At 41.5% G+C, this 26,392-nt stretch overlaps 1 protein-coding gene across 1 annotated transcript; it reads right to left on the bottom strand.

Moving 5' to 3' along the window:
* Window positions 1-1,010: 1,010 nt before the first annotated feature.
* cnih1 (cornichon family AMPA receptor auxiliary protein 1) lies at window positions 1,011-21,493 on the bottom strand. The gene is made up of 5 exons (XM_033027258.1): window positions 21,321-21,493; window positions 20,396-20,464; window positions 13,457-13,569; window positions 5,113-5,256; window positions 1,011-1,968 (listed from the first exon to the last, which is right to left on the bottom strand). Exons 1-5 carry the CDS (start codon window positions 21,399-21,401, stop codon window positions 1,941-1,943), a joined length of 435 nt encoding a protein of 144 aa, XP_032883149.1. The 5' UTR covers window positions 21,402-21,493; the 3' UTR covers window positions 1,011-1,940.
* Window positions 21,494-26,392: the final 4,899 nt, after the last annotated feature.

The raw sequence follows: 26,392 nt of genomic DNA, 5'->3' as shown, positions 1-26,392 counted from the left end.
TGAAAAACTTGAACACACAAACGGTTTTAATTTGTCAATTTGATCCCATGCTCCCTGAAGGGCTGTGTACAGTAACTGCGAAGAACTTAGATCTACACGGTGCCTTTCTGCACACCCAAAAAGATTTAACATAGTCCCATAAATGTAGTCAGTATTTTACGGTAGAATATGAAGCCATCAATTTACACATGATCCCATAATCAGGAATAACAACCAGATCACCCATTTTAAACAGAAGTAGATAAACAAGTCTAAGCATAGCCTAGAAATCAAAAACTCAGTTAATATGGCATCAGAGTGTCATAGCACTGAATAAACTAAATTCTACTCAAATCTTACCTCCAGCATGAAGGATACAACACTTGAATGCAAACTTTTCTGCAATAATAAAGTTGCTAGAATGATACATCACAATTTACAGCATACTAACGTTTGTCAGAACCTAATTAAGCAACTGAAATGCAGACACATTATAATACTTTTGATGTGTTAATGAATTTTCTTTAATATATTTGATTCATGAATGGCTGGGGCAACAGAAAGGAGTGTTCTTATTACCGTGTGACCTATTTGCCAATTTATTAGATTCATCTTACTGGCAAAAATATTCAGTTTTCTCATAAAATACACAGCTAAGAAAGTGGGCAACATTGGAAATAAATAAATAGTTCAAAAGATTTGGGAATTCTGTATGTTTTCTGGAGATCACTTAAAAGTATAAAATTAAAGTCCATTATTATCTAGTTCTGCTTAAACAAAATATACTGCATTTTGACATACCAAAATTGGTTGGTAAACTGTCGAAAATCTGTTTTTCCATTTGCATGTATTTTTCAGGATATTAAAGTGTTCCGTCGACCACCCTTACATTTTAAGTCTCATTTTGTTAACCGAGTTATTTCTAACATTGCACAGAACAATATTTAGCCCTTTGTATGTTATCTAAACTAACACCAGGACAACGGCCTATGGTTCAATTAAACATCATTTTTGTATTCTTCAATGCTTAATTTATAATCCAAGCTTTTATTTGCAGGGCTTTGTACTGAAAAAACACACACAGCTGTAATGCACCATCTCATTACGACAAACCAGATATACAGAACTATTCTAAAAGGGAATTTTTGTTGTTTCAACTTCAAAACAAAATCTGAGAAAATAAAGATACGAGACTCAAATTTATTATGTCTTATAGTTCAGCTTTGACTACATAAATTTTTAGCTCAAATCAATGATTTTGGCACTGCCACTGGAGTGAAAACGGCTGAACACCATGTCCAAAAGAAAAAAACCTTTACTTAAAATGACATTTTACAGAATTTTCAAATTAAAGTTTTTACATAAATCGATCCTTTTCCATGCAAATTGACTGTAATTGGTTATACCTATCATTGCCCTTGTGAGTACAATATCAAGCCATTTTAAAATAAATTCTGTTGACAGTGTGAAGAACTAAAAGCTAAAGTCACGAAACCATAAACTGGTATGCTATGAGATTTAACTATTCAAACAGAATAATTGGATATTCAACATAGTTATCTGTTTGAACTGGTCACATTTTTCAAACATTTTGGCCTAGTTACATAATTCTGTATTACAGGATATATCCAGGTTATTTTAAGTTACATCACATAAGTGTGCAATTTCAATTTTATGCTGAAAATATAATCTTGCAATTATTGATTTTCATACACGTTCAAACATAATTCAGATTTTTGGGCCAAGGCAAAATTAAAGAAATCCTGCACAGGCAAAAAATTATAAACTTTGGGGGACAAAAGTCCATGAAAAGTGAGGGAAAGCAATCAATTTGTATATTTTTAAGCACGTCATATCTGGTGAGTTATAAGTTACGCTGACGAACCCGTTCTCGGAAAACCACCATCATCCTTTTGTTTCCTTCGTGGAGTGCATAACTTCATTGAATCGCAGAACTGTATTTAAGAACTCACCAGCACATAGATCATTCTGAAAAACAAAATTGTCAAAAATTCAAAAAATCTGTCAAAGCTGGGGATTGCTCTCAATTTAACTTTAATTTGTATAATCTCATCAGTCATTAAATCCAGCCTTCCTGGAAACTTGTTCGTATTTGGTGAAATAAGTGTTATAGTTCTATCATCTTGTTTGACAGAGGATCTAAAATTATGGAAGCTGCCTTTCATCTTGAAAGTGGCAGCCCCCCCCCCCCAAAGCAGCTAGTTTTTTTTCACCCATATTACTAACCTCCGCAAATCTAGTCTTATATACTCTAGTTACTGTCACATTTCTAAAGCTATTAAATTTTACGGCAATCAACAGATACGGACTTAGTGCAGAAAAATGTCATCGTGCAAACTAATTAACCTTAATCTTGTTGAATGGTGGAGCGAGGCCTGTGTGTACAAGACTCACAGAAACCTTCCACGAGCTATGTTCATTGCTACTCAATTTGTCGGTGCTCTAATGCTGTCAACTTGCGAGTACCCTAGGACTCTGTCCAACTCGTTCACTGTCCAACTAATTCAGTTCTATTTAATATAGAGACACAAGAAACTGCAGATGTTGGTTTACGGGAAAAAAAGTGCTAGAGTACTGGTGCTGTCTGTACGGGGTTTTTCCGTTCTCCCCGTGACTTGCGTGGGTTTTTCTCCGAGATCTTCGGTTTCCTCCCACACTCCAAAGACGTACAGATTTGTAGGTTAATTGGCTTGGTAAATGTAAAAATTGTCCCTAGTGTACGATAGCATTAATGTGCGGGGATCGCTGGTTGCCGCAGACCCGGTGGGCCGAACGGCCTGTTTCCGCCTTGTATCTCTAAATTAAAAACAAAACTAAACTAATCTAAGTTGGTCAGGCAGCATCTCTTGTGGACATGGATAGGCGGCGTTTCAGCTCCGGAATGGGTCCGCAGAAGGGCCCCGAGCTGAAAGTCCGCCCATCCATGCCCAGCTGAGCTGCTGCGTGACGCGCCAAGGCACTCCAGCACTTTGTAGGTTTTTTCCCCAGTTTATTACAGATGTCTTTATTCCTTAGTTCAACAGCTGGATCTCTGCAACTTTCAAGAAGGGTTAATGATAGGTGTGTATTTCAATGCTTCAATAGCAGTATACTAACACATGCAAATCCTTCCAATATTTAAAATACCAGACATAGGAACTGCTTCGTTCCCTCTTATCAGGCTTCTGAACGGTCCTTCCATAAGCAACGGTACTTTCCAATTCACTTATACCGCATTGCGGACATTGGACTTTGTTTATAGAATTGATGCGTTACAATGCTGAGAACTATATTCTGCCCTCTGCATTTCCCCTTTGTTCTTCCTATTGTACTCGAGTTCGACTTGATTTCATTTACGTATAGTATTATCTGATCTGATTGGATGGATGGTGTGCAAAACATATATTTTCTCTGTACCTAAACCAAATCCAAGATTAGTGGTAAAATAACACAAAGAGACAGAAGACACAGCATTGATTATCCAGTTTGACTGACCAACCATGAACAGGTTCCTTAATGTTCAAATGGCGCCCTAACACAAAGTATAGCAGCAGAGACTTCAAACAACATACTGTACATGTCCAACACAGTAAAACAATTTGCAGAAATAAAGCTGTAGTTGTTGTAATTGATTGCTCCCTGAAGTATTTTGATAAATATGACAGTAAATTTCAAATTGTTAAAGCCAACACTTAAAGGTTAAAAACACTGGGCTCATACATTAAACTCGCTTTTTTACATTCACTTTTTTATTATGGGGTATTGTGTGTAGATTGATGATAAAAAAAATGAATTCAATCCATTTTAGAATAAGGCTAAACGTAACAAAATGTGGAAAAAGTGAAGAGGTCAGAATACTTTCTGAATGCACTGTAGCATAAAATAGCTTTGAATTTTACAATATGCTTGAATGCTTTTAAATTGAGCCTCAACCACATTGGAGGACAAAAAACGCATACAAGTACTGAGATTTAAGTTTATGCATGAGTCTTCTGACTAAAACCCTGACAGAATAATCCGACACAGTTTCCTTCCCCATCATCACTGATGCCATCCAACTCTATTCGCATCTGATGAAAGTAGGAAGCAGTTCATAGAAATGTATGCATTTGTTATGAAATGTTATGAGCACCAAGAGCAAGTTAGTTGCAGTACTGAGTGTGTAGGAACAAACTGCAAATGCTGGTTTACACTGAAGATAGACATAAAATGCTGGAGTAACTCAGTGGGACAGGCAACATCTCTGGAGAGAAGGAATGGGTGACGTTTTGGGTCGAGACCCTTCTTCAGTACTGAGTACCAGACATCAGAATTAACTACTCCAGAGCAAAAATGTGCCCGTAAAATTACAATACTATCATCGTACCAAATCTTGAAAGTTAACAGAAACATTCCACCACAAAAACATTCAAACCAAACATTCACCGCTCCAACTTCTAAATTATAAGCAATATAAAGAGTCATCCATTATGTGCAGAATAACACCTTTACTGATGGCAGAGACAAAAGACTGCAGATGCTGGAATCCTCAGCAAAAAACAAAATATTTGAGGAACGCTGTGAGGGAGCTCTTTACCAGTCCTCATTTTAGATTCACTAAGACTTTGGGCTCTACCCCAAAGACGTGAAATGCAAAATTATCCCCGATATATTATGGAGCCTCACAGCTAAAGAATTCTATTATTTCTGTCTGTTGGCTTTTATCATCTGCAGGGTTTCAAAACCCAAGATTAATATTAGGTTTTGTTTATTATTATCACGTAAAGTAAGGTGCAGTGAAAAAATTTGTTTTGCATGCTACACAAACAGATCAAACATACCATATATAGATACAATCAGTTTAAACAATTGCAATAGATAAACCAAAGGGGAAGAAACAGAGTGCAGAATTTAGTTTTCAGCATTGTAGCATATCGGTTCCTTAGACATTATCAATTAACTACGTCTCATTTCTTCAAATTGCAGACTGGTTTAGTGCTTTGCTAAATTATGCAAAATTATGCAAAATGTCAAGTTTAAAACTTAAAAATTGTGCAAATCATTCTTAAACCATTTAAAGCATTCTGGTGGTGCAGAAATAGAAAATTGTTAAGAAAATATTTAAAGATGTAATTCACCTTTGCATTAACTTACCCATACAGGTAGTAAAAAAAGGATAAGAGGTAAAATGCTAGCTTGCACCACCCTTCCTTCTGACAGTATGCTAGTATATCAGCATTCATAATAGTGGTTGGATCATAGAGACCTGGAACACTCATCACGGGCCTTGTCATGTACCTGCAAAGAGACATTTTCTAATTAAAAAGAAAGCATCATTAAGTAATATATATTTTTAAAATCACTATTTATTATTAAAGGCAAAATCGATAAGCAGCCAGATACCTATTTATTAATCATTTATAAAACATATATTTTACAGAATATAACCACTATCTGCTGGCATTTATACCCCACGAGTTCCTCCTGACTTTCCTCAATTAAATGTATTGCTTAATTCTTTATTCCCTCCTCCAATGAAAGGATCAGTTATTCCTTTTCAAGATATTATGTGCATATGATTGCATCTAACGCAAAAAAAAGTCACTCCATTTTGGTTGTATACATCATGCGTGCAATGAGCTGTGGAAGAGGTAGCTGAGGCAGGTACCATAACAGCATGTAAAAGACATTTGGACAGGGACATGGATAGAAAAGGATTAGGGGAATATGGGGCCCAATGCAGACAGGTGGGACTAGCATAGAATGGGGCCTCTTGGTCAGCAGGGGCAAGTTGGGCCGAAGGGCCTGTTTCCATGTTGCACGACTGTAACTACAGATAACCTGGATAGTAGTGCAAAATACTGGATAATGGAGTTGGCTTCCTGAAAGGCAAAATTAATTTTAAAAATGCAGACTTAAGAGATCTTCAGATAATCATTAAAGATTTAGAGAATCTAATATGCTTCTATAAATTCACAAATAAAAAAAACTACGATTCTTGTAACGTAGGATAATAGTAGTAGGCCCATCGACCCCTTATGCAACTCTGCCATTCAATAAGATCAAGGCCAATCCAATCGCAACGCTCTTCCTCTCCTTAAACTTCTTTGTAGTTTAAATGTTATTAATAATAATTTAATATTCAATGATTTTATCTCCAAACACCCTAGGGTAGAGAATTTCAGTCACAATCCTCAAATAAGTTTCTCCATCTGAAATAGGTGACCATGTATTCTAAAACTTTGCTTTCTATAATAGCAAAATAATGTGCAATATCTGATATTGGAGGATTTTTAGGATACATTGGCCAAATCTCTACAGTGTTTTGAGGTGCATTCTGTCGGTAGCCCAAGTTGCAGAAGCATGCCTCAAAGCTGACAAGCTGTGTGCCAGATTTGATCAAGCAAAATCCAAGATTTTCCTACCCCCACCCCCTTGGACCACAAGATAGAAAGGGCCTTGGTGAGACCACACCTGGATTATTGTGAGCAGTTTTAGTATCCTAATTTGAGGAAAGAAATTCTTGGTGAGCATTTTCCAATGTTCTATAGATTCTGGATCAGTTCCTGTGAATTGGAGGGTAGATAATGTTATCCCACTTTTCAAGAAAGGAGGTAGAGAGAAAGCAGGGAATTATACACCAGTTAGCCTGAAATTGGTGGTGGGGAAGATGCTGGAGTCGATTATCAAAGATGGAAGAGCGGCGCATTTGGATAGCAGTAACAGGATCGGTCCAAGTCACCATGGATTTACGAAGGGGAAATCATGCTTGACAAATCTTCTGGAATTTTTTGAGGATGTAACAAGTAAAATGGACAAGGGAGAGCCAGTGGATGTAGTGTACCTGGACTTTCAGAAAGCGTTTGATACGGTCCCACACAGGAGATTAGTGGACAAAATTAGAGCACTTAACTTTATTTCTCCGTTTCCAGCCGGGCAACGTAGGCAGCTTTTTAGGTTGCCAAATGACAGTTTAGGTGGTCATTTAAGACGCGTGCATGATGCGCACGCATGATGGGTGCGATAATGTGCTTGGACGAAGTGCGTAGTTACCAGTCGGAATTATGCTCAATGAAGCATTCACATATTATTTCTGCTTCAAATAAAGTCACAAACTAAACATATTCACCAATCAAGACATGATATATACCACAATGACATGCAGCAAAATTATAATACAGTATATACAGTATCTCAACTCCTTTTACACGTTGCAATGAATGCAATTTCTATTATTTCTTTCCACTTCCAAATAAAAATGTGGTTGGATTATTCAGCGTATGATCAACCTCAGTGAGACCAAGCGCAGGCGATCGCTTCGTACAACACCTCCACTCAGTTAGCAATAACCAACCTGATCTCCCGGTGGCTCAGCACTTCAACTCCCCCTCCCATTCCGAATCCGACCTTTTTGGGCCTAACTCTGGGCCTCTCCTCCATGGCCAGTGAGGCCCAGCGCAAATTGGAGGAACAGTACCTCATATTTCGCTTGGGTGGGCGGCGCGACTCACCCGTTGCAGCGGCCCCTACAGCCTGTCTGTCTTTTTTTTAATTTTTTGTCTAGTTAAAATGTAGTTTGGTGTTTTTTAATACTAGTTTTAAATGTGTATATGTGGGGGGCGGGGCAGGGGGAAACTGTTTAAATCTCTTCCGTCTGGGAGACCCGACCTTTTCCCTGTCGGGTCTCCGTTGTCGTTGGGGCCTAGCACCGTGGAGCGGCCTCCAACCTGAACGACCCGGGGGCTCAGGAGACTGCGGAGCTGCGGACTACTCACCATCGTGGGGCTGGCCGGCCTCAGAACGTGGGGAGCGGTGGTGACTCGCTGCTGCGACTCGACTCCTGGGGCTCGGAGGCTCCAGCAACGCAGCCGCAGGTCCAGTGGACTGGGACATCGGGAGCTCGCGGGTCCGGGGGGAGAGAGAGACCGCTTCCCGGAGCTCCCGCAACGCGACTTCACCAGCCCGTGTCGCGGGGTTGGAACGACCCGGACCGGACCCGTACATCACCTGGCGCGGCTTCATGGCCGTGGGACTCACCATCGCCCGTGGGGGCTCCAACCTTATACTCTCAGACCGGGAGCGGGGCCGTAAATCGCCCCGCGCGGCCTAAAATGGCCGTGGGACTTATCATCACCCGCCTGGGGCTTGGACATCGGTAGAGACATGGAGAGCAGGGGAGAGAAAAGACTTTGCCTTCCATCACAGTGGGTTCACTGTGATGGATGTTTGTGTGAATTTAATTGTGTATATGTCTGTAGGACATTGTCTTTGTTTGTATGGCTGTGTAAACGAAATTTCGTTTGAGTCTCACTGAGGCTCAAATGACAATAAATTTGTAATGTATTGTATTGTATTGTATTGGGTAGTTTACACCCCAGCGGTATGAACATTGGCTTCTCCAATTTCAGGTAGTCATTGCTTTCTCCCTCCTTCCCCTCCCATTCCCAGCTCTCCCACGGCCTACTGTCTCCGCCTTTTCCTTTCTTTTTCCCGCCTCCCCCCCGACATCAGTCTGAAGAAGGGTCTCGACCCGAAACGTCGCCTATTCCTTCACTCCAAAGATGCTGCCTCACCCGCTGATTTTTTCCCAGCTTTCTTATCTACAAACGGGATCCCACCACTGCCCACATCTTCCCATCTCCTCCCCTGTCGGCATTCCGCAGAGACCGCTCCCTCCATAACTCCCTGGTCAATTCATCCCTTCACACCCAAACCACCCCTTCTCCTGGCACTTTCCCTTGCAACCACAAGAAATGCTACACTTGTCGCTTTACCTCCCCCTTTACTCCATTCAAGGTCCCAAGCAGTCTTTCCAGGTGCAGCAGAGGTTCACCTGCACCTCCTCCAACCTCATCTATTGCATCCGCTGCTCTAGGTGTCAGCTGCTCTACATCGGTGAGACCAAGCGTACGCTTGGAGATCGCTTCGACCAACACCTCCGCTCGATTCGCACTAACCAACTGCTGCAAGTAAGGCTTTCATTGTTCTAACAGGGACGTGAGAGAATAAAACATTCTTGACTTACATCGCTAATATGTGGGATAGAACTAGTGTACGGGTGATCGGTGGTCGGCATGGACTCGGTGGGCTGAAGGGCCTGTTTCCACGCTGTATCTTTAATTTAAACTAAAAACACTAAAACCAGAGGAAATCTAAAGAAGGATAGCTACCCGAAACGTCACCCAATTTCTTCTATCCAGAGATGCTGGCTGCTCCATGGAGTTCCCCCCACACAATTAAAGCATGGAATAGTCTTCACCCTACCATCGTTACCCTACCAAACGCAACTAAATTCAATGTAGCTCTTTTTTCCCCAAGAACCCTTTTTTGCTTGTCCAAGTTGGCGATATGCAGAGTACTGCCCTGCTGACTACAAATTCAGATGGTTCAGAAGTCAAGAGTCAAGAGAGTTTTATTGTCATGTGTCTCAGATAGGACAATGAAATTCTTGCTTGCTGCAGCAGAACAGAATATGTAAACATAATACAGAACAGGAGATAAAAGTTCAGTGTGTCTATATACCATAGACCATATATATACACACAATAAATAAACAGATAAAGTGCAATAGGCTGTTATTTTTCAGAGTTTGGAGTTTGGTGGTGGAGGGTCCACTCCAGTTTAAATTCCATTTGGAATATTTTTGGAGGACCAGGAAACCAAGAAGCAAGAGTCACTCCAGGGAGTTACTCCAGCTTCAGGGAGTGATTCTGCGTTGGTTTTCAGCAGTCGCGGCGACTGGTCAGCTCTCCCACAATGCAAAGGTAGGGAGAAAATGTCCGGCGCCGACCAGTTGCCGTGGCAGTGTGCATGTGCAGGGCGGCAATTGCGCACAACCAGCGGAGAACCATCGGCTCGAACATGGATGGCGGGCAGAGACGGAGAGGGACAGAGAGAGAGAGAGAGAGATAGAGAGGGGAGCCCGCTCAGAGTTGAACGATAGGTGTCCCGGGTACTTGCCAAGCCGGGCAAAATGGCACGGCTTTTAGGTTGCCCGGCGGGACTTTAGGTCGCCATTGGCTCCAGGGCAACCGTTAATTTCGAGCCCTGCATGGCATCGGGGGAGGGTATTGACATGGATAGAAAATTGGTTGGCAGACAGGAAACAAAGAGTAGGGATTAACGGGTCCCTTTCAGAATGGCAGGCAGTGACTAGTGGGGTGCTGAGACCGCAGCTATTTACAATATACATTCATGATTTAGATGAAGGAATTAAAAGTAACATTAGAAAATTTACAGATGACACAAAGCTGGGTGGCAGTGAGAACTGTGAAGAGGATGCTATTAGGATGCAGAGTGACTTGGACTGGTTGGGGGAGTGGGCAGATGCAGTATAATGTGGATAAATGTGAGGTTATCCACTTTGGAGGCAAGAACGGGAAGGCAGATAATTATCTGAATGGTACACAAAATTGCTGGGGAAACTCAGCAGGTGCAGCAGCATCCATGGAGCGAAGGAAATAGGCGACGTTTCGGGCCGAAACCCTTCTTCAGACTCTGTCAGATTAGGAAAAGGGAAAGTACAACAAGACCTGGGTGTCCTAGTACATCAGTCACTGAAAGTAAGAATACAGGTACAACATGCAGTGAAGAAAGCTAATGGCATGTTGGCCTTCATAAAGAGAGGAGTTGCGTAAAGGAGCAAAGAGGTCCTTCTGCAGTTGTACAGGGCCCTGGTGAGGGCACACCGGGAGTATTGTGTGCAGTTTTGGTCTCCTAATTTGAAGGAGGACATTCTTGCTATTGAAGGAGTGCAGCGTAGGTTCACGAGGTTAATTCCCAGGATGGCGGGACTATCATATAATGAAAGAATGGAGCGACTGGCCTTGTATTCACTGGAATTTAGGATGAGGGGATTTATAGAAACATATAAAATTATTAAGTTATTAGACACGCTAGATGCAGGAAACATGTTCCGGATATTGGGGGGAGTCCAGAACCAGGGGCCACAGTTTAAGAATAAGGGGTAGGCCATTTAGAACTGAGATGAGGAAAATCTTTTACACACAGAGAGTTGCGAATTTGTGGAATTGTCTGCCTCAGAAGGCAGTGGAGGCCTATTCACTAGGTGCATTCAAAAGAGTTAGGTAGAGCTCTTAGGGCCAGCGGAATCAAGGGGTATGGGTAGAAAGCAGGAACGGGGTGCTGATTTTGGATGATCAGCCATGATCATATTGAATGATGGTGCTGGCTTGAAGGGCCGAAAGGCCTACTCCTGCACCTATTTTCTATGTTTTTATCTATGTTTCCATGGACTGCCAAAGGCTGATTTGGTGCGCCAAAGATGATGGTGGATATCAACATTGATGTTGGCTTTCTTTAAGAGGAAGTGCTCATGAAAAGGGAAGTGGACTATGCAGGATATCATTGCAGATCTTCGTCATCAATGAGTTAAGGGGAATGGTGACTCATGATGGGGCAGATTGGCGGAGTTCCTTTGTCTTGCAGCAGATTACTGAAAGGTCCTTTCTATCATATGCTTCAATTAATAAATCAAGGGTGACTTGGAGTTTGTGAAAAGAAACATTAATTACAAAGCAGCTACAAAAACAAAGACATAAAAATGAGTCAAACCCATTTACTGCTCTGGTCCTTTCTTGCATATGGCGTGCACAGCCTAAAGTTGTAGGACATCTTGTTCTATTTGATCTTATTTGATTGTGCATTCGTCGAAACAGGGTGGACCACGTGAAGGTTGCAATCTCCCACCCCACTGCACTGCAACATTTTATATTTCTGCTGTACATTTCTGTTGATTCTACCCAGAAAAGATAGTAGTTACAGTAGTTGTAGATTTTGCACGCTACTCTACTTTTATCTTCAAAAACACACAGCAATCAAGTCAACTGGATTGGTACAGTTTAATGAATAGAGTGCCAAGTCATATTTTGCAATCCAATCTTGTTTCAATATTGATTTTTTCCCCTTGTATACAAACAAGCCACAACAGAACCTAGATCTGCTGTGCAGAAGGGTTTCGACCCGAAACGTTGCCTATTTCCTTCGCTCCATAGATGCTGCCTCACCCGCTGAGTTTCTCCAGCATTTTTGTCTACCTTCTGCTGTGCCAATGTTTAGTTTAGTTGAGTGATACAGCGCAGAAACAGGCCATTCGGCCCACGGAGTCCTACACACACTAGGTACATCTTTACAGTGTGGGAGGAAACTGGAGCAACCAGGGAAAACCCACGCAGGTCACAGGGAGAAAGTACAAACTCCGTGCAGACAAGCACACGCAGTCAGGGTCGAACCCGGGTCTCTGGTGCTGTAAGGCAGCAATTCTACCACTGCGCCACCCAATGTTAATGAGAGGGCATGTACTCACTTAATTTGTGAATAATCTATCATTGTTATGTTTAAAACATTACCTCATTGTTTTTAAATATAAGAAAGGTCAGTTGGTTACAAAATGCCTTATTTATTCAGACATTTTCATTTCTCCTCTATCTATACCTATAGAGCATTATCTGGAAGGAGAGGTTAGCTATACCTGGATTATTTTCTCCGGAACATTGAAGGCTGAAGGAAGATATGATAGAAGTATATAAGATTATGAGAGGCATAATTAGGGTCAACAGTCAGACCCTTTTCCCAGAATGGAAATGTCAAAGACTAGATGTCACAGCTTTAAGGTGAAAGGGGCAAAGTTTAAAGCAGATGAGTGGGGCAAGTTTTTAAAAAAAACAGCATTAGTGCCTGGGACATGCTGCCATGGGTAGGGTGGAGGCAGATATGATAGTGGCTTTTAAGACACTTTTAGATGGGTACGTGGATATACAGGGAATGAATTGATTAAGAATCATATGCAGGAAGAGGAGATTAGTTTAAGTTGGCGTCATGTTCAGCGTGGACATTGTGGGCCAAAGGGCCTCATCCTATGCTGTCCTGTTTTATGTTCCATGCTCTATCAGTAAATCAAATCAGTTTTGGCATTGCAAATTAAATGAAGTTTGGCAGGAGCATTAATATATCCATATAACATAGCTGAGCCACCATTTGGCCCATCAAGTCAACGCTAGCTTAGAGCAATTTTATTTCCCTAGTAATTTTCCCCTGTAACCTATTCTCCACACATTCCCATAAGTGTTCAATCAGATAAAATTTTAACCACTGACATTTATCAATTAAGCCCACAACAAGGTTTGCACAACCACAGCAATCTTAAAATGAACTAGAATGCCAGGAATAACTGCAAGATTTGACTCAAATTTAAATAATTTGATATTAATGATTCGTTTATCACATCTTGGTGAATTAAACTTTTTATTCTATTATGTACTGCGCATTCAAGTTACCCAAATGTTGATGTTTAAATCTGCCTAAAAATTGAAAAGATTATCAATCATTGGTGGGCTTGAGGCAAAAACATATGGAACGAAGACGCAGAGTAAAAGTGGCAAATAAGCTAACAAATGATGGGCAACAAACATGGTAAATTCAATTATCGATACAACACAAAAGTCATAGCAGAAGAAACATACAGACAACAGTAACCTACCTCCAAATATGATAGCCCAGCAATGGCATATTGAGAGCAAGTGTAATCCATTCAGATGCACAGAGAAACATGACACAGAAGAAGGCATGGATGAGATACTCGGGAAGTACCAGCTGAAAAGAAAACCTTAAAATGAGTATGCTTCTTTTTAGATTTGCTTTTAGTTTTAAAACCAGAGCCAAAAAAATCCTAATAAACTTTATGTTTTGCATGGCTATCCTATGGTATAAAAGTTCAAATGTTACAAAGCAATAGATTTTTGCAGTGGAGTTTATTTTGAATCTAATGCATCAATTTATCAAAGCCGCTCATCTTGTACTCAATAACACAGCAGAGTAAAATACTGGAGACACAAGGAATTGCAGATGCTGGAATCTCGAGCAAAATACAAAGTACTCAGTAGGTCATACAACATTCATGGAGGGAATGGATAGGCGACATTTCAGGTAAGGACCTTTCTTGCGACTGACTGTCATGGTGGAAGAATGCTGAAAAAGAGGCGGGATGGAACATAGTGGGAGAAATGGTAGTGGAATGAGAGAGGGGGAAGGGATGAGTTGTTACTTAAAATTGGAGAATTCAATGTTCACGCTGTTGGGTTGCAAGCTACCCAAGTGGAACACAAGTAGCAGTTACTCCAGTTAAATATTGCTTTTATCTCTGGGCACCATAGTTCATCCAGCCAGTGTAAAGAAACTAGAAGTATATTTTCTTTGCCAGTTTTTAACAGTTCCAGAAGTCTCATTCAGTTCCTAACAGATGCAAACCTTAATACTAACCATGAACAATGTTAAAAAAAAAAGTGCTGGACAAACTCAGCAGGTCAGGCAGCTTCTCTGGTAGACATGTTATAGTGAACATTTCAGACTGAAGGACGGTCCCGACTCAAAACTTCACCTGCCCTTGTTTACCAGAGAAACTGCCTGGCCTACTGAGTTACTCCACCATTTTGTGCTTTTTTTGTAAACCAGCATCTGCTATTCCTTATGTCAGCATTGGAGTTAGGGTTAACCAACATGGCACTTCCAAAAACCACCGGGAAATACAGAGAATTTATAAAAGACCTATCCATCCTATGCTAAATATGCTAAAATGTGCTATTTCCCAGTAGCAGTTTAAAATATGGAAAAAACAAGTTAGATCATATCCAATACAGGTAAAAAATAAGGTAGAGATAAAATGTAGTCGGAGACAGTAAGACTGGTAAAACTGGGGAGGGAATGGAGAGAGAGGGAAAGCAAGGGCTTTATCTTCAAGTAGCCCTTGCTTTCCCTCTCTCTCCATCCCTTCCCAGTTCTTCTACCAGTCTTACTGTCTCAGACTACATTTTATCTCTGTATCGCCCACTCCCTTGACATCAGCCTGAAGGGTCTCGACCCGAAACATCATCCATTCCTTCTTTCCAGAAACATCACCCATTCCTTCTTGCCTGTTCTGCTGAGATACTCAAGCATTTTATGTCTACCTTCTATTTAAACCAGCATCTGCAGTTCTTTCCTACACCGATAAAAAATAAACTGTGTGGAATTGAAAGGAAATAACATTTTAACCGAATATTGAAATCTTTGAATTGAAAATGGAACAAAAATCTAATTTTCGAAAATAGCATTTACCTACCCCTTCAAGGTTTTAGATCTTATGAGAGGCAAGCATAGCGGAGCAACAGAAGCAATACATGGAACAGAATGATTCCAACAAATATCATTCAAATTACTTAAATGCTAGAAAGCATGTACAGAGGTACAGCAGTATGGAATGAAACACCACATGGGGCATCTATACAACATGCAAGGCTATGGAAACTGCTGATTTTTGTCAGCATTTCAGAAAAATCATTCCTCAAGAACTTTAATCCCCAAAACATAACCAACGAGGTCTCATCCAAACATAATCATGAGGCAAACAAGACCTCAGCGGCCCCACTTTAAATTTCATATCTACAATCATGTAAATCTTCAAACTTCTGCACTTCGATTGGTGAGAATGTGTGAACTGGTTAAAGAGTCAAAACATTTCTAATTTGTTTCATCAGGCCACATTTGGGGTGTTGTGTGCAGTTCTGGTCGCTCCTTTACAGGAAGGAGGAGACGACTTTGAAAAGGGTGCAGAAGATTTTAGCAGAATGCTGCTTGGATTAGACAGTATTAACTGGTTGGACAAACCTGGATTATTTTCTTTGGAGCATCAGAGGTTCAGGGGAGACATAGATAGGGTGGATAATCAGAACTTATACCTCTGGTTGGAAATGTAAAAAACTTGAGAGCAAAGCTTGAAGGTCAGAGGGGGAAGTTAAAAGGAGATGTGCAGGCAGGTTTTCTTCTTTTTTTCCACACACACAGAATAGTGAATGCCCAGAATACACTGGCAGGGATGGATATGCAGGGAATGGAGGGATATGAATTGTGTGCGGGCAGATGAGATTAACTTGGCATCATTTTGGCACAGATAATGCGGGCAGATGAGCCTGATCCTCTGCTGTACTGTTATGTGTTACAAGTTCTTAAGATTTTGGCCAGCACTTTCAGGAAATGTGAAAGCTCTAAACAGATTAAAGAGATTCCCTGAAATAACTTTGGTGCGAGATACTTTGAGTAATTGGATAGTTACCCACAGGACATAGTGGGCTGTGAGGATATCTGCTAAAGGAACTCAACAAATTGAGAAATCTTTTCAGGATTTCAAAATACCTCTAGCAGATATAGAGAATTCCACATGCTGGAATATCGAGCAAAATACAGAGAAGAATCACAACCCGAAATGTTGTCTGTCCCTCCATGGAGATTTGAAATTCTGAAGGGTATAGACACAGACTGAACCATTGGCAGATGGGTTTCGGAGCCATTCCCTGCAGTTAAATTGGTCACTGCCTCTGGAGATTTCTCCTTCAAGTTGTCGGTGGCAACATTGCAGTAAGAGAACGTTGGCAGTGTGCATGCTGTGCGCTTATCTCCCACATCCTATGAGATGCTCTGGGTGTTCCGAGATCCAGTGTGGGAGCTGGGCGGGGCATTGGGCAAGAGAGGTGTCAGTACGCACTTGACATGCTTCAGGGCGGTACTGTTTTGCTAAATAATATTTCTGGAACTTTTCCAAAGTCATTTACGTGAATATTATGTAGTGATTCATGCAGTTATTGGGGTAATAGTCTAAGAGTATTGCTAGCGCACTCACACTTGTAATTGTCACTAAATCAGTATTTTATTTAATTAGAAATGTTAGTAAATAGTGCTGTGCATGAGTCACTATTAGTGATCAAAGCGAGTCGCACACACTACTATTCAGAATAATGCTTTAGGTAGGATGTGAGGCACTAGGATGAGTTTATGGAGCCGCAGGGGTGGTGTTCCAAAAAAGTCTGCGAACCATTGCTTTAAACCCCCCCTACCTATATATATATCTCTCCAAATGTCCTTTAAAGGGTGTAATTTTATCTGATCCTATAGTTAACTTGCTTGGCTACCCATTTATTTTTAAATCATCAGCAAATCATCTTTTCATCCACCTATAAACCTATACAATCAAAAATATATCTCAATCTTTCTCAGTTTTTGTTGTAATTCATTTGTTCATATTATTAAAATCTTTTTGGTATGATGAAAATATTCTGTTACAATTTAATTTCACATTCTTATCAGTAAGCACTCAATAAGAGAACCATCAAACAAATGTTATTTTCAACTATCAAGTTCCGGGTGACAGCATTCAGCCTTGGTTGTTAAGTAGAATCCTGTTCAGAGAATGATCAAGCATTGCCAAAAATAAAATGTAAATGGGCAAAAAATGAAAGTAAGCATGCAGGTACAGCAGGCAGTGAAGAAAGCGAATGGCATGTTGGCCTTTATAACAAGAGGAGTAGAGTATAGGAGCAAAGAGGTCCTTCTGCAGTTGTACAGGGCCCTAGTGAGACCACACCTGGAGTATTGTGTGCAGTTTTGGTCCCCTAATTTGAGGAAGGACATTCTTGCTATTGAGGGACTGCAGCAAAGATTTACAAGGTTAATTCCGGGGATGGCGGGACTGTCATATGCTGAGAGAATGGAGCGGCTGGGCTTGTACACGCTGGAGTTTAGAAGGATGAGAGGATATCTTATTGAAGCATATAAGATTGTTAAGGGTTTGGACACGCTAGAGGCAGGAAACATGTTCCCGATGTTGGGTAAGTCCAGAACCAGGGGCCACAGTTTAAGAATAAGGGGCAAGCCATTTAGAACGGAGACGAGGAAACACCTTTTCTCTCAGAGAGTTGTGAGTCTGTGGAATTCTCTGCCTGTGGAGGCCGGTTCTCTGGATACTTTCAAGAGAGCTAGATAGAGCTCTTAAAGATAGCGGAATCATGGGATATGGGGAGAAGGCAGGAACGGGGTACTGATTGGGGATGATCAGCCATGATCACATTGAATTGCGGTACTGGCTCGAAGGGCCGAATGGCCTGCTCCTGCAGCTATTGCCTAGTCTATTGTCCAAAATTGCAATGATGAGTACAAATCTTAATCACTGACATGCCAATTGAATCAATCCCTGAACAGCATTGATTACCTGGCTTTGATTTATGAGGAAATTAAATACTTCTGCACTACCATTATATCAGTCCTATTGATTGGCATCTTTCTTTTAAAATATGTTTCAAGTTCCCTGCTTTTCCGCCTGTCTTTATCCATCTTCTACAGTTACCCATACTGTATTGCTCTACATAGACTTGCTATAGTTTTCATTTCATTTAAAAAATCACCCTAATACAGCCTATAATTAATATAATAGAGTACATACTGAATGAATACCATGAAACATTTTACTAATATTACTGTCTTGAAAAATACTGTAAAAAGATAACAGGAGAATTTGCATTGTCAGCTCATTCGCAACCTGGAGAGCGAGTCCCCATACTTCAGACATCATTGCTCAAAGCACAATCCTGTTGGTATTAAAAGTGAGCTGGAAGTACATCTCAGTTCTGCTCAAAGATGTGTTAACTTATGTAACAACCCGGTCAAATTTCCATATTAACATTAATTTTAGATGAATTAATGAAAAACTTGAATGTTGAAGAAAATAATCAGTTCAACAGAATTACAAAAAGAAACAGTAAAGGCAAGTCATGTACCACTCGACTAAAACAAACATGAGTCACACACATATCTAATGACGGCTAAAAAAGATCCAAAGGACTCACAATGCACTCACCCAAAGCAGAATAGTAATCCAAGCAATAGAATGCTGGATTATATTATTAGAAAAAGTTAAAGAAAGTTTTGAATTAAACAGACCCACCCCACCTCATAGAGTTTCTAACTCTAAACCCATAGAGTTTCTAACTCTGACTGCAGAGTGTAATAGATGCAGTCTTGTTAAATTCAAGACTTGTCAGCATTCATTTCCCACATGAATCCACACCTGACTAATTTATCAAAGACCCATGACACCCACTTTACTGGAGACCACCACTGTAGCCTTTCTGCGGAACACAAGTGGCAACAAGGTCTAGGGGGATGCAATCCAGGGCCAGTTTCAATAGCTTGTGACAGCTAGTTGCTATCAAAAGCAACTTTCACCATTGAATAGACCATAACATTTAGAGAGATTTAAAATGTAGAAGTTTTTTTTAAATAACCAAGTTAAATTAAAGTAAAAATAGATGGAACTAAAATAAATTTAATATAAATGTGAAGTGAAATGGAAAATGTGTTATTTTGGACTTAAAATCTCCACTCAAATGGTGCTTGAACACAATCAATAGCTAGAAAAAGCTAGAACGCAAAGTGAATAGTTCTGACTCATCAGATCATAGCAGTCTGGAATGAATAACAGATTTAATGATGAGTAGAGTGCAGTCTGCAGTGGGAGCAGTGCAGCAGGAGGTCAGATGCACTGGCATCTGACCACGAAAGCAACTCCATCTTCCTGGCTGCTCTCCAAACCGAAAATGTACTAAACGCAAGATGTAAGAGCAAGAGAAGAAAAAAATGGCTCAATCTAAAAGAGTATTGGACTTGGTAGGAACCCCCAGATAAAATAGGACACGTGGTAAATATAAATGATTTAAAAAACAATACAACACACGGAGAAGTGAGGAACTTGACCACATTTCTGTGAAGAGTGAAAAATATGCCAAATAGTGTCCATCATCCATAATCAGCTGAAGGTTGTGTAAATATTTCAGCTAGTAATAAATTAAAAGATTGACATTTTGTCAAACAATTGATTAAAAAGGTACATATTTGGCAGTTCCAGAAGTAAATGTCTTCTGAAACTAACTCCCCATTTCTTGAAAGCCTGAACATCAATATAAAGATGAATATTTATTAGCAACAATTAAATGCTTCACCAGATGCACAGTAATGGGTTATGTTGGATGATGCTGGGCCATTTACAATAGTCTTTCAGTTATATGGCCTTCACAATATTATAATGCATTAATCTTTAATACTTCTTGATATTTACAATTAAATATCAAACTTATTTCATTCCACACTACATGCGACAATTTCAAAAAGTTCCAACTGCTATCGTAATTGGTCCAGGTGGACATGGCACTGATTTTAATTTAATCCATAATTCAAGTTTTATTAATATAGCATTCAATTCATATCCTGCAAATTTTGAATTACGACCTGAAAGACATTCACATATGACCCCAGGATAAAAATTAAAATGAAAGGCATTTAACTAGAAATTAGTACAAACCTTTAATGCCATTTTGACTCTTTTAAACTTTTTGACCTTTACAACTGTCTTTGGCCGAAAAAAATGACAAAAGCAGATTGAAAGAATGTTAGTACGACAGCTGACAAGATCATTGTAGATTAGCAACAGTCAGAATACAACAGTTAAGGCAGCACAAATCAATAGACTTAAAGACATGCCAAAGAGAAATAGAAAGAGAAAGACATAGAAAGAGAAATAGAATATTTGTAAATATTCAAAATCATTCCATTAACTTACAGGATTGAGTGTATTACATTGGTCTATAGGATTCTTGTAGTCAGTCTTCAATTCGTCAAATGCTATAATCTGAGGGGAAAAAAGCATATAAAATATAATTTACTAGTATTCACAAATGCATTTTCACAAACAAATCTAAATGACACAGTGAATCAACAGCAAATCCAATTTAAATCTATTCTGCACTCACCTCCTCTCGTCAGGGCTTTCATGGGGAAATATTGACTATATCATCATTAGATCCACTCAATAAAGATACAATTAGTCTGACCAAGAAAACAATCTACAGGTCTCAACCCAAAACATCATCCATCCATGTTCTCCAGATATGTTGTCTGACTCGCTGAGTTACTCTGTGTCTTTTTTTGTAAACCACTATCTGTAGCTCTTTGCATCTATAATTTGCATGCCAGCCTAGCAATAAGGATGTTGAATGAGATGATGGCAATACACTGATTGATTCCATTCTGTATCTGCCATTCAAAAAACGACCAAACCAAAATACTGGGATTCTTTAAACATGGGTTGGACGATAATATGATCCAGAATTTAGGTTTAATATTGTCACGTGTACCGAGGCACAGTGAAATGTTTTGCTTTGTATGCTGTCCAATCAGATCAGATAATACTATACATAAATACAATCAAGTCAAATGCAAGTACGATTGAGCGAAAGATAGGAGCTGAATACAGTTTACATCATTGCAGCGCATCAGTTCCAGAGTCAAAGTCCGCAATGAGGTAGAAATAGAGAACCATTATCTTGGTTTGAAGTCATTGCCCTCAGGCCTGACAACGGGCGCAACCCACCCAGGCCAACGCGACCACCCCTCCCACGTTCATCCATGATAAAAAACGCATAAATGCAACTTATCGCCCCGCATAAACTGCGCACGAAGCAAGATTAACATAGTGCGATACTCACATGCCAAATTGCGAAGAATATGAGCGCGGCAGTGAGCAGCAACGCCAACATATAACAAAAGGCCGCGAATGTAAACGCCATCTTGGAGGAGGCCAGGCGGCGCGGCTGGCCGAGTGGGCGCAGTGACTGACCGAGCGCCGGCTGACGTCAGAGCCGACCGGTCACGTGATCAGCGCGGCTGGATGGGCGGAGTGAGCGTGCCGACGTCAACGCGGTGGGGACACGTGACCCGGTAGAGCGGCCGTCGCAGTGACTGAAAGTAGCCTTATGTCAACCAAAGATTATAAATGTCACGGGCTGTGGGTCGGCAGCGCCCACACACGGGGCCGGGTGTAGCGGGGCCGGGGGGAAGAAGGGCCGGGGGGAAGAAGGGCCGGGGCCGCGGCTCTAGGCAACATCAGCTGCAGCAGAGTTGGGGACGGTCTGCTCCCTCCGCCCACCCAGCGGCACCCCGACCTCTTCCATCCTCCCCCACCCCACCCCCGGCCGCGGGGATAGACGGCCCGGGGTCCGCGGGTGTGCAGCCAGTCCGGATGCTGGGCCAGAAGAAGGGCCAGCTGTGCTGACAGCCATAGTAAATGCTTATCTGTAGTTCACCGCGTGTCCTCCAGTTGCCGTTGCGCGGCAACAATACGGGTCACGGGTCGTGACCTCAACTCCGTGCAACCTCCCTATAGAAAAAGGATGGGTGGCGTTTCAGAATAAAACCCTATTTCAGACTGAAAGTATGGGAGGGGGTGGAAGAGCTGTAGGCAAGATAAAAACATGACAAATCAGGGCAGACAACAGATGACTTCAGGCAAGGTGGTGCCTTGGTAGGCCAATTATCAGCTTTGGAATGTGTGGTCTCAAGCTGGATACACTGAGACAAACTGTGGAACTGGTTAAGCAACTGAGGTGGAGGAAAGATGCAAGGGAGAAGGGCGGGGTAGTGTTAGAGGTTAGATAATTCAACGATCATACCAAAAGTGTTACAAACTACCCAAGTGAAATATAAGATGCTTTTCCTCCAAATTGCGTGTGGCCTCAATTGAAATATGAGGTGTTTTTCCTACAAATGCAGTGAGGCAATGCAGGAGGCCCAGGACAGAAATGTCAGTATGGGAAGAGGAGCTTAAATAGAAAGTAACCAGGAGATCCCATTTTGGTGGACCGAGCGTAAGTGTTCAGGGAAACAGTTGCCAAGTCTACGTTTGGTCTTGCCAATGTACAGGACCCCACATCGAGAACACATGATGTAGCAATGTTACAAAATTTTGAGATTTTAAAAATCAAGTCTTTAATTTATCCCATCAGATAAAGCATAAAAAGAAGTTTAATTTGACACCTAATTCACTTTCATATCTTCAGTATTAAAAAAGTTATGGCCATTTTCATACTCGGAAATTGGCATCTTGCTCCCAATTGCTGTTTCATTGACTTAACACAAAAGCTGTGATCGAGAACATTTAAAAGCCGATAACTTTCTTAAAACTTAAGAGAACTGAAATAAATTTTATTATAGATTGAAGCATTCTGAAACAAATATGAAACAATCTTACTTAGATGACTTGAAATTAAAGCATATAATTAGTTAGTTACATAATTGTAGCTAATTACAAAATACAATTACTTGATCTAAACATTTATCCATTTCTTAAGAATAGATTAACATTTTTAAATAGCCTAAGTGTCCAAATAACATTCACACAAGAATTCAGAATATAACATAATCTTTAAATCTCATTGTCATTGGGTTTATAGGCCAAATGGAAGGAATTTAATGTTTAATAACTGTAAATTAATGGCCATTTAAATCAGCTTGCGAGTGGAATTTTCTGGAACGGGACCATTTGGAACATTCAGGATGCGGTGAATTTAGTCCCCCATATCGGCAGCAAATACACTGCCGGTTCTTCGGGGGGAAAAATCACCGTTTCGCAACTTAAAATGTGAATTAAATACATCTTAAGAAACACTTTTATACATAAAAATAAACTACTTTCTTTTACCTGTCCCCTACAGAAAATCCGGCCCCGTTGTCGGCATTGGCGGCTTCAGAAGCTGATTTTAAAATTACTCCAGCGATTAACTTGTCGGGTGAATTTTTTTTAAAAACACACAGAACGGCCGTCGGAACGATTCTTTAGCAACATCTTGCACTCCAACAAATATAATTCAGGACCAGGTCGGGAAAAAACCCCGTTTTAACCACCCCCCCCCAAACGCGTCAAAATCGCGCACACGGCCAGTGGCAGAATTGCAGCGCCGCTGGAGGTAAGTATTGTAACATACCTACATGATGCAGTAGATGAGTTTAGAGGAGGTACATGTGAACCTCTCCGTCTCACCTGAAAGGACTGTCATGGTCTCAGAATGGAGTTGATGGAGGATGTTTAAGGACAGGTGTTGCATCCCCTGCGATTGCAGGGGGAAATACCTGGTAAGGCATTGGTTTGGGTGGGAAGGGATGAGTGACAAAGGAGCAGTCAGCATCTGCAAGAGCTGTAGGAGCGGTCTCTGCGGAAGGTGGAAAGGGGTGGAGATGGGAAGATGTGATTAGTGGTGGGATCCCGTTGGAGGTGATGAAAATGTTAGAGGATGATGTGTGGAATGCAGAGGCTGGTGGGGTGAAAGGATAAGGACCAGGGGAACTCTGTCCTTGTTGCTTCTGGTTGGGGAGGGGGAAGCAAGAGCTGAACTATGGGATACAGCAGAGACACATTTGAGGGCCAATCTGTGACGGAAAGGGGGAATCCACGTTCGCTGAGGACATCTCGTGTGGGAAGAAGTGTAATCCAGATAACTGGGAATCAGTAGGTTTGTAATAGCCGTCAGTTCATAGTCTGTATCCTGCTGTGGAGAGACTTGTCTGAGGTAGTGCAGATTAATTTAAAGTCAGGGTGAAATTAGTGGTGAAGTCCATAAGTTCTGCACCTGTACAGGAGGTAGCTCCAATGCAGTCATCGATGTAGCGAAGAAAGAGTTGGGGCCAGTGTACGGAAAGAAAAAGGACTGTCTGACATAACCAACAAAAAGGCAGGCATGGCTGGGGCCCACGTGAGTGCCCAAGGCTATACCTTTGATTTGTAGAAAGTGAGTGGAGTCAAAGGAGAAGTTGTTCAACGCGAGGACAAGTTCCGCTAGGTGGAGGAGTGTTAGTTGAGGGTCTTTGTTCAAGGAAGTAACGGAGGGCCTTAAAGCCCTCCTAGTGGTTATGGAGGTGTCAAGATGCTGCCTGACCCGTCGAGTTTCTCCAGCATTTTGTCTTTTATTTGTAAACTAGCATCTGTAATTCCTGGTTTCTACTTACATCAATGTAGCAGATCACACGACTGACCGCTCGGCGCAGTTTGCCCAATGGACGCGGCAACTGGCATGGGCTAACGTCAAAGCCGCAATGTCACACGATGCACGGGAGGGACTTAGTGCGATATCAAGATGTGTGGGCTGAACAACCCGCGCAGATGAGTGTCGTCTCATGCTTTCTTTCACACCATGATACAATTAGTTACTGCAAAATCAGTGCTACTCTAATCCTTTGGGATTAAATTAGGTTAATGGATTAGGTCTCTGGCTCTCACAATTTCAGATCTCACCTCCAGCCTGATCCAGTCAGCCCTGCTCCTCCTTAAGGTCCACAAACGTCCCCACTGAACATATCGCATAACTCCATGGCCAATCCTTCACCAACATCAGGGGCACCTCAGCAAGTCACAAAGTGCTGGAGGAACTCAGCAGGTCAGGCAGCATCTATGGTGGAAATGACAATGATTTCTCTCAGTCTGAAGAAGGCCCCATTCCCTCAAGTTCTTCCAGCACTTTGTGTTTTGCTCAAGATTCCAACAGCTGCAGTTCCTTGTGTCGCCAGTTCTCTCAACCTTTTTGACAACTTCCAATACCCCAGCCCTATCGCTTAATCTTAGCACATAGAAAAGAGGAACAGGCCCTTTGACCCATAATGTCTGTACTAATCATGATGCCAAGGTAACCTAATCTCCTCTCCCTGCACATGATCCATATCCCCCCATTCCGTAGATACCTATCTGCCTATCTAAAAGCCTCTTAAATGGCAGTGTCATATCTGCCTCCTCTGCCCCCCTGCCAGGCACCCACCACCCTCCGTGGAAAAAAAACCTGCCCTGCAAATCTCCTTTAAACTTCGCCTCTCTCACCTTAAAACTATGCCCTCTAATGTTTGATAATTCAACCCTGGGTAAAAGGTTCCAACTGTCTACTTTATCTACATGTCTCATAATTTTATATTCTTCTATAAGGTCTCCCATCAGCCTCCAGCGTTCCTGAAGAAATAAATCCAAACAACTTTGAGTAGGGAAGAAAGAAGGAAAAGGGGAGGAGGAGGAGGAGCCCGAGGGCGGGCGGATGGGAGGGTGGGAGGAGACAGCTAGAGGGTTAAGGAAGGGGAGGGATAAGGATATTTCCTCCCCTTCCTTAACCCTCTAGCTGTCTCCTCCCACCCTCCCATCCGCCCGCCCTCGGGCTCCTCCTCCTCCTCCCCTTTTCCTTCTTTCTTCCCCCCCCCACCCCCCATCAGTCTGAAGAAGGGTTTCGGCCCGAAACGTCGCCTATTTCCTTCGCTCCATAGATGCTGCTGCACCCGCTGAGTTTCCCCAGCAATTTTGTGTACCTTCGATATTCCAGCATCTGCAGTTCCCTTTTGGACAACTTTGAGTAGCAAGTTGGTGCACAAATTCACTTGAGAGTCACACCTTCCAACTATGTTGAACAGGACTGGATCCTGTTCAGGCACAGTAATTTGTAATTTACCATAAGGTCCTGGTTCTCTTAAACATGCCATTATCTGTTTTAGGGCTCATAATATAAACTATAAAATATGAACTGAATGACTGGCATACTCCAAATAGAAAGTTTATTTTTGTAAACATTTTAAACACTGCTGGAAGTCACCACCAAAAGGCATTTTTGGATTGAGAGTGGCAATGTATTTGCTCTTCTCAGCTAATTTAAAAATTACAAAATATTACATTCCTTTTCCATTCCATCTCCATGCAGATTGCCTCATTGCTCCTATGCCAAGGTGCAGACTTACACCTTCAAGAACCAACAAGCTG

This window comes from Amblyraja radiata, chromosome 9 (assembly GCF_010909765.2).
Source record: "Amblyraja radiata isolate CabotCenter1 chromosome 9, sAmbRad1.1.pri, whole genome shotgun sequence".
NCBI classification, from domain to species: domain Eukaryota; kingdom Metazoa; phylum Chordata; class Chondrichthyes; order Rajiformes; family Rajidae; genus Amblyraja; species Amblyraja radiata.
This window is presented reverse-complemented; position numbering and strand designations above follow the sequence as displayed.

Bases quoted from the DNA above. Each gene is read 5' to 3' on its own strand.
- cnih1 (XM_033027258.1), bottom strand. From the start codon at position 21,401: ATGGCGTTTACATTCGCGGCCTTTTGTTATATGTTGGCGTTGCTGCTC. The intron at 20,465-21,320 runs GTGAGTATCGCA...TTTTCCCCTCAG, and splicing joins TATTCTTCGCAATTTGGCAT to ATTATAGCATTTGACGAATT. The intron at 5,257-13,456 runs GTAGGTTACTGT...GTCTCTTTGCAG, and splicing joins CTGGGCTATCATATTTGGAG to GTACATGACAAGGCCCGTGA.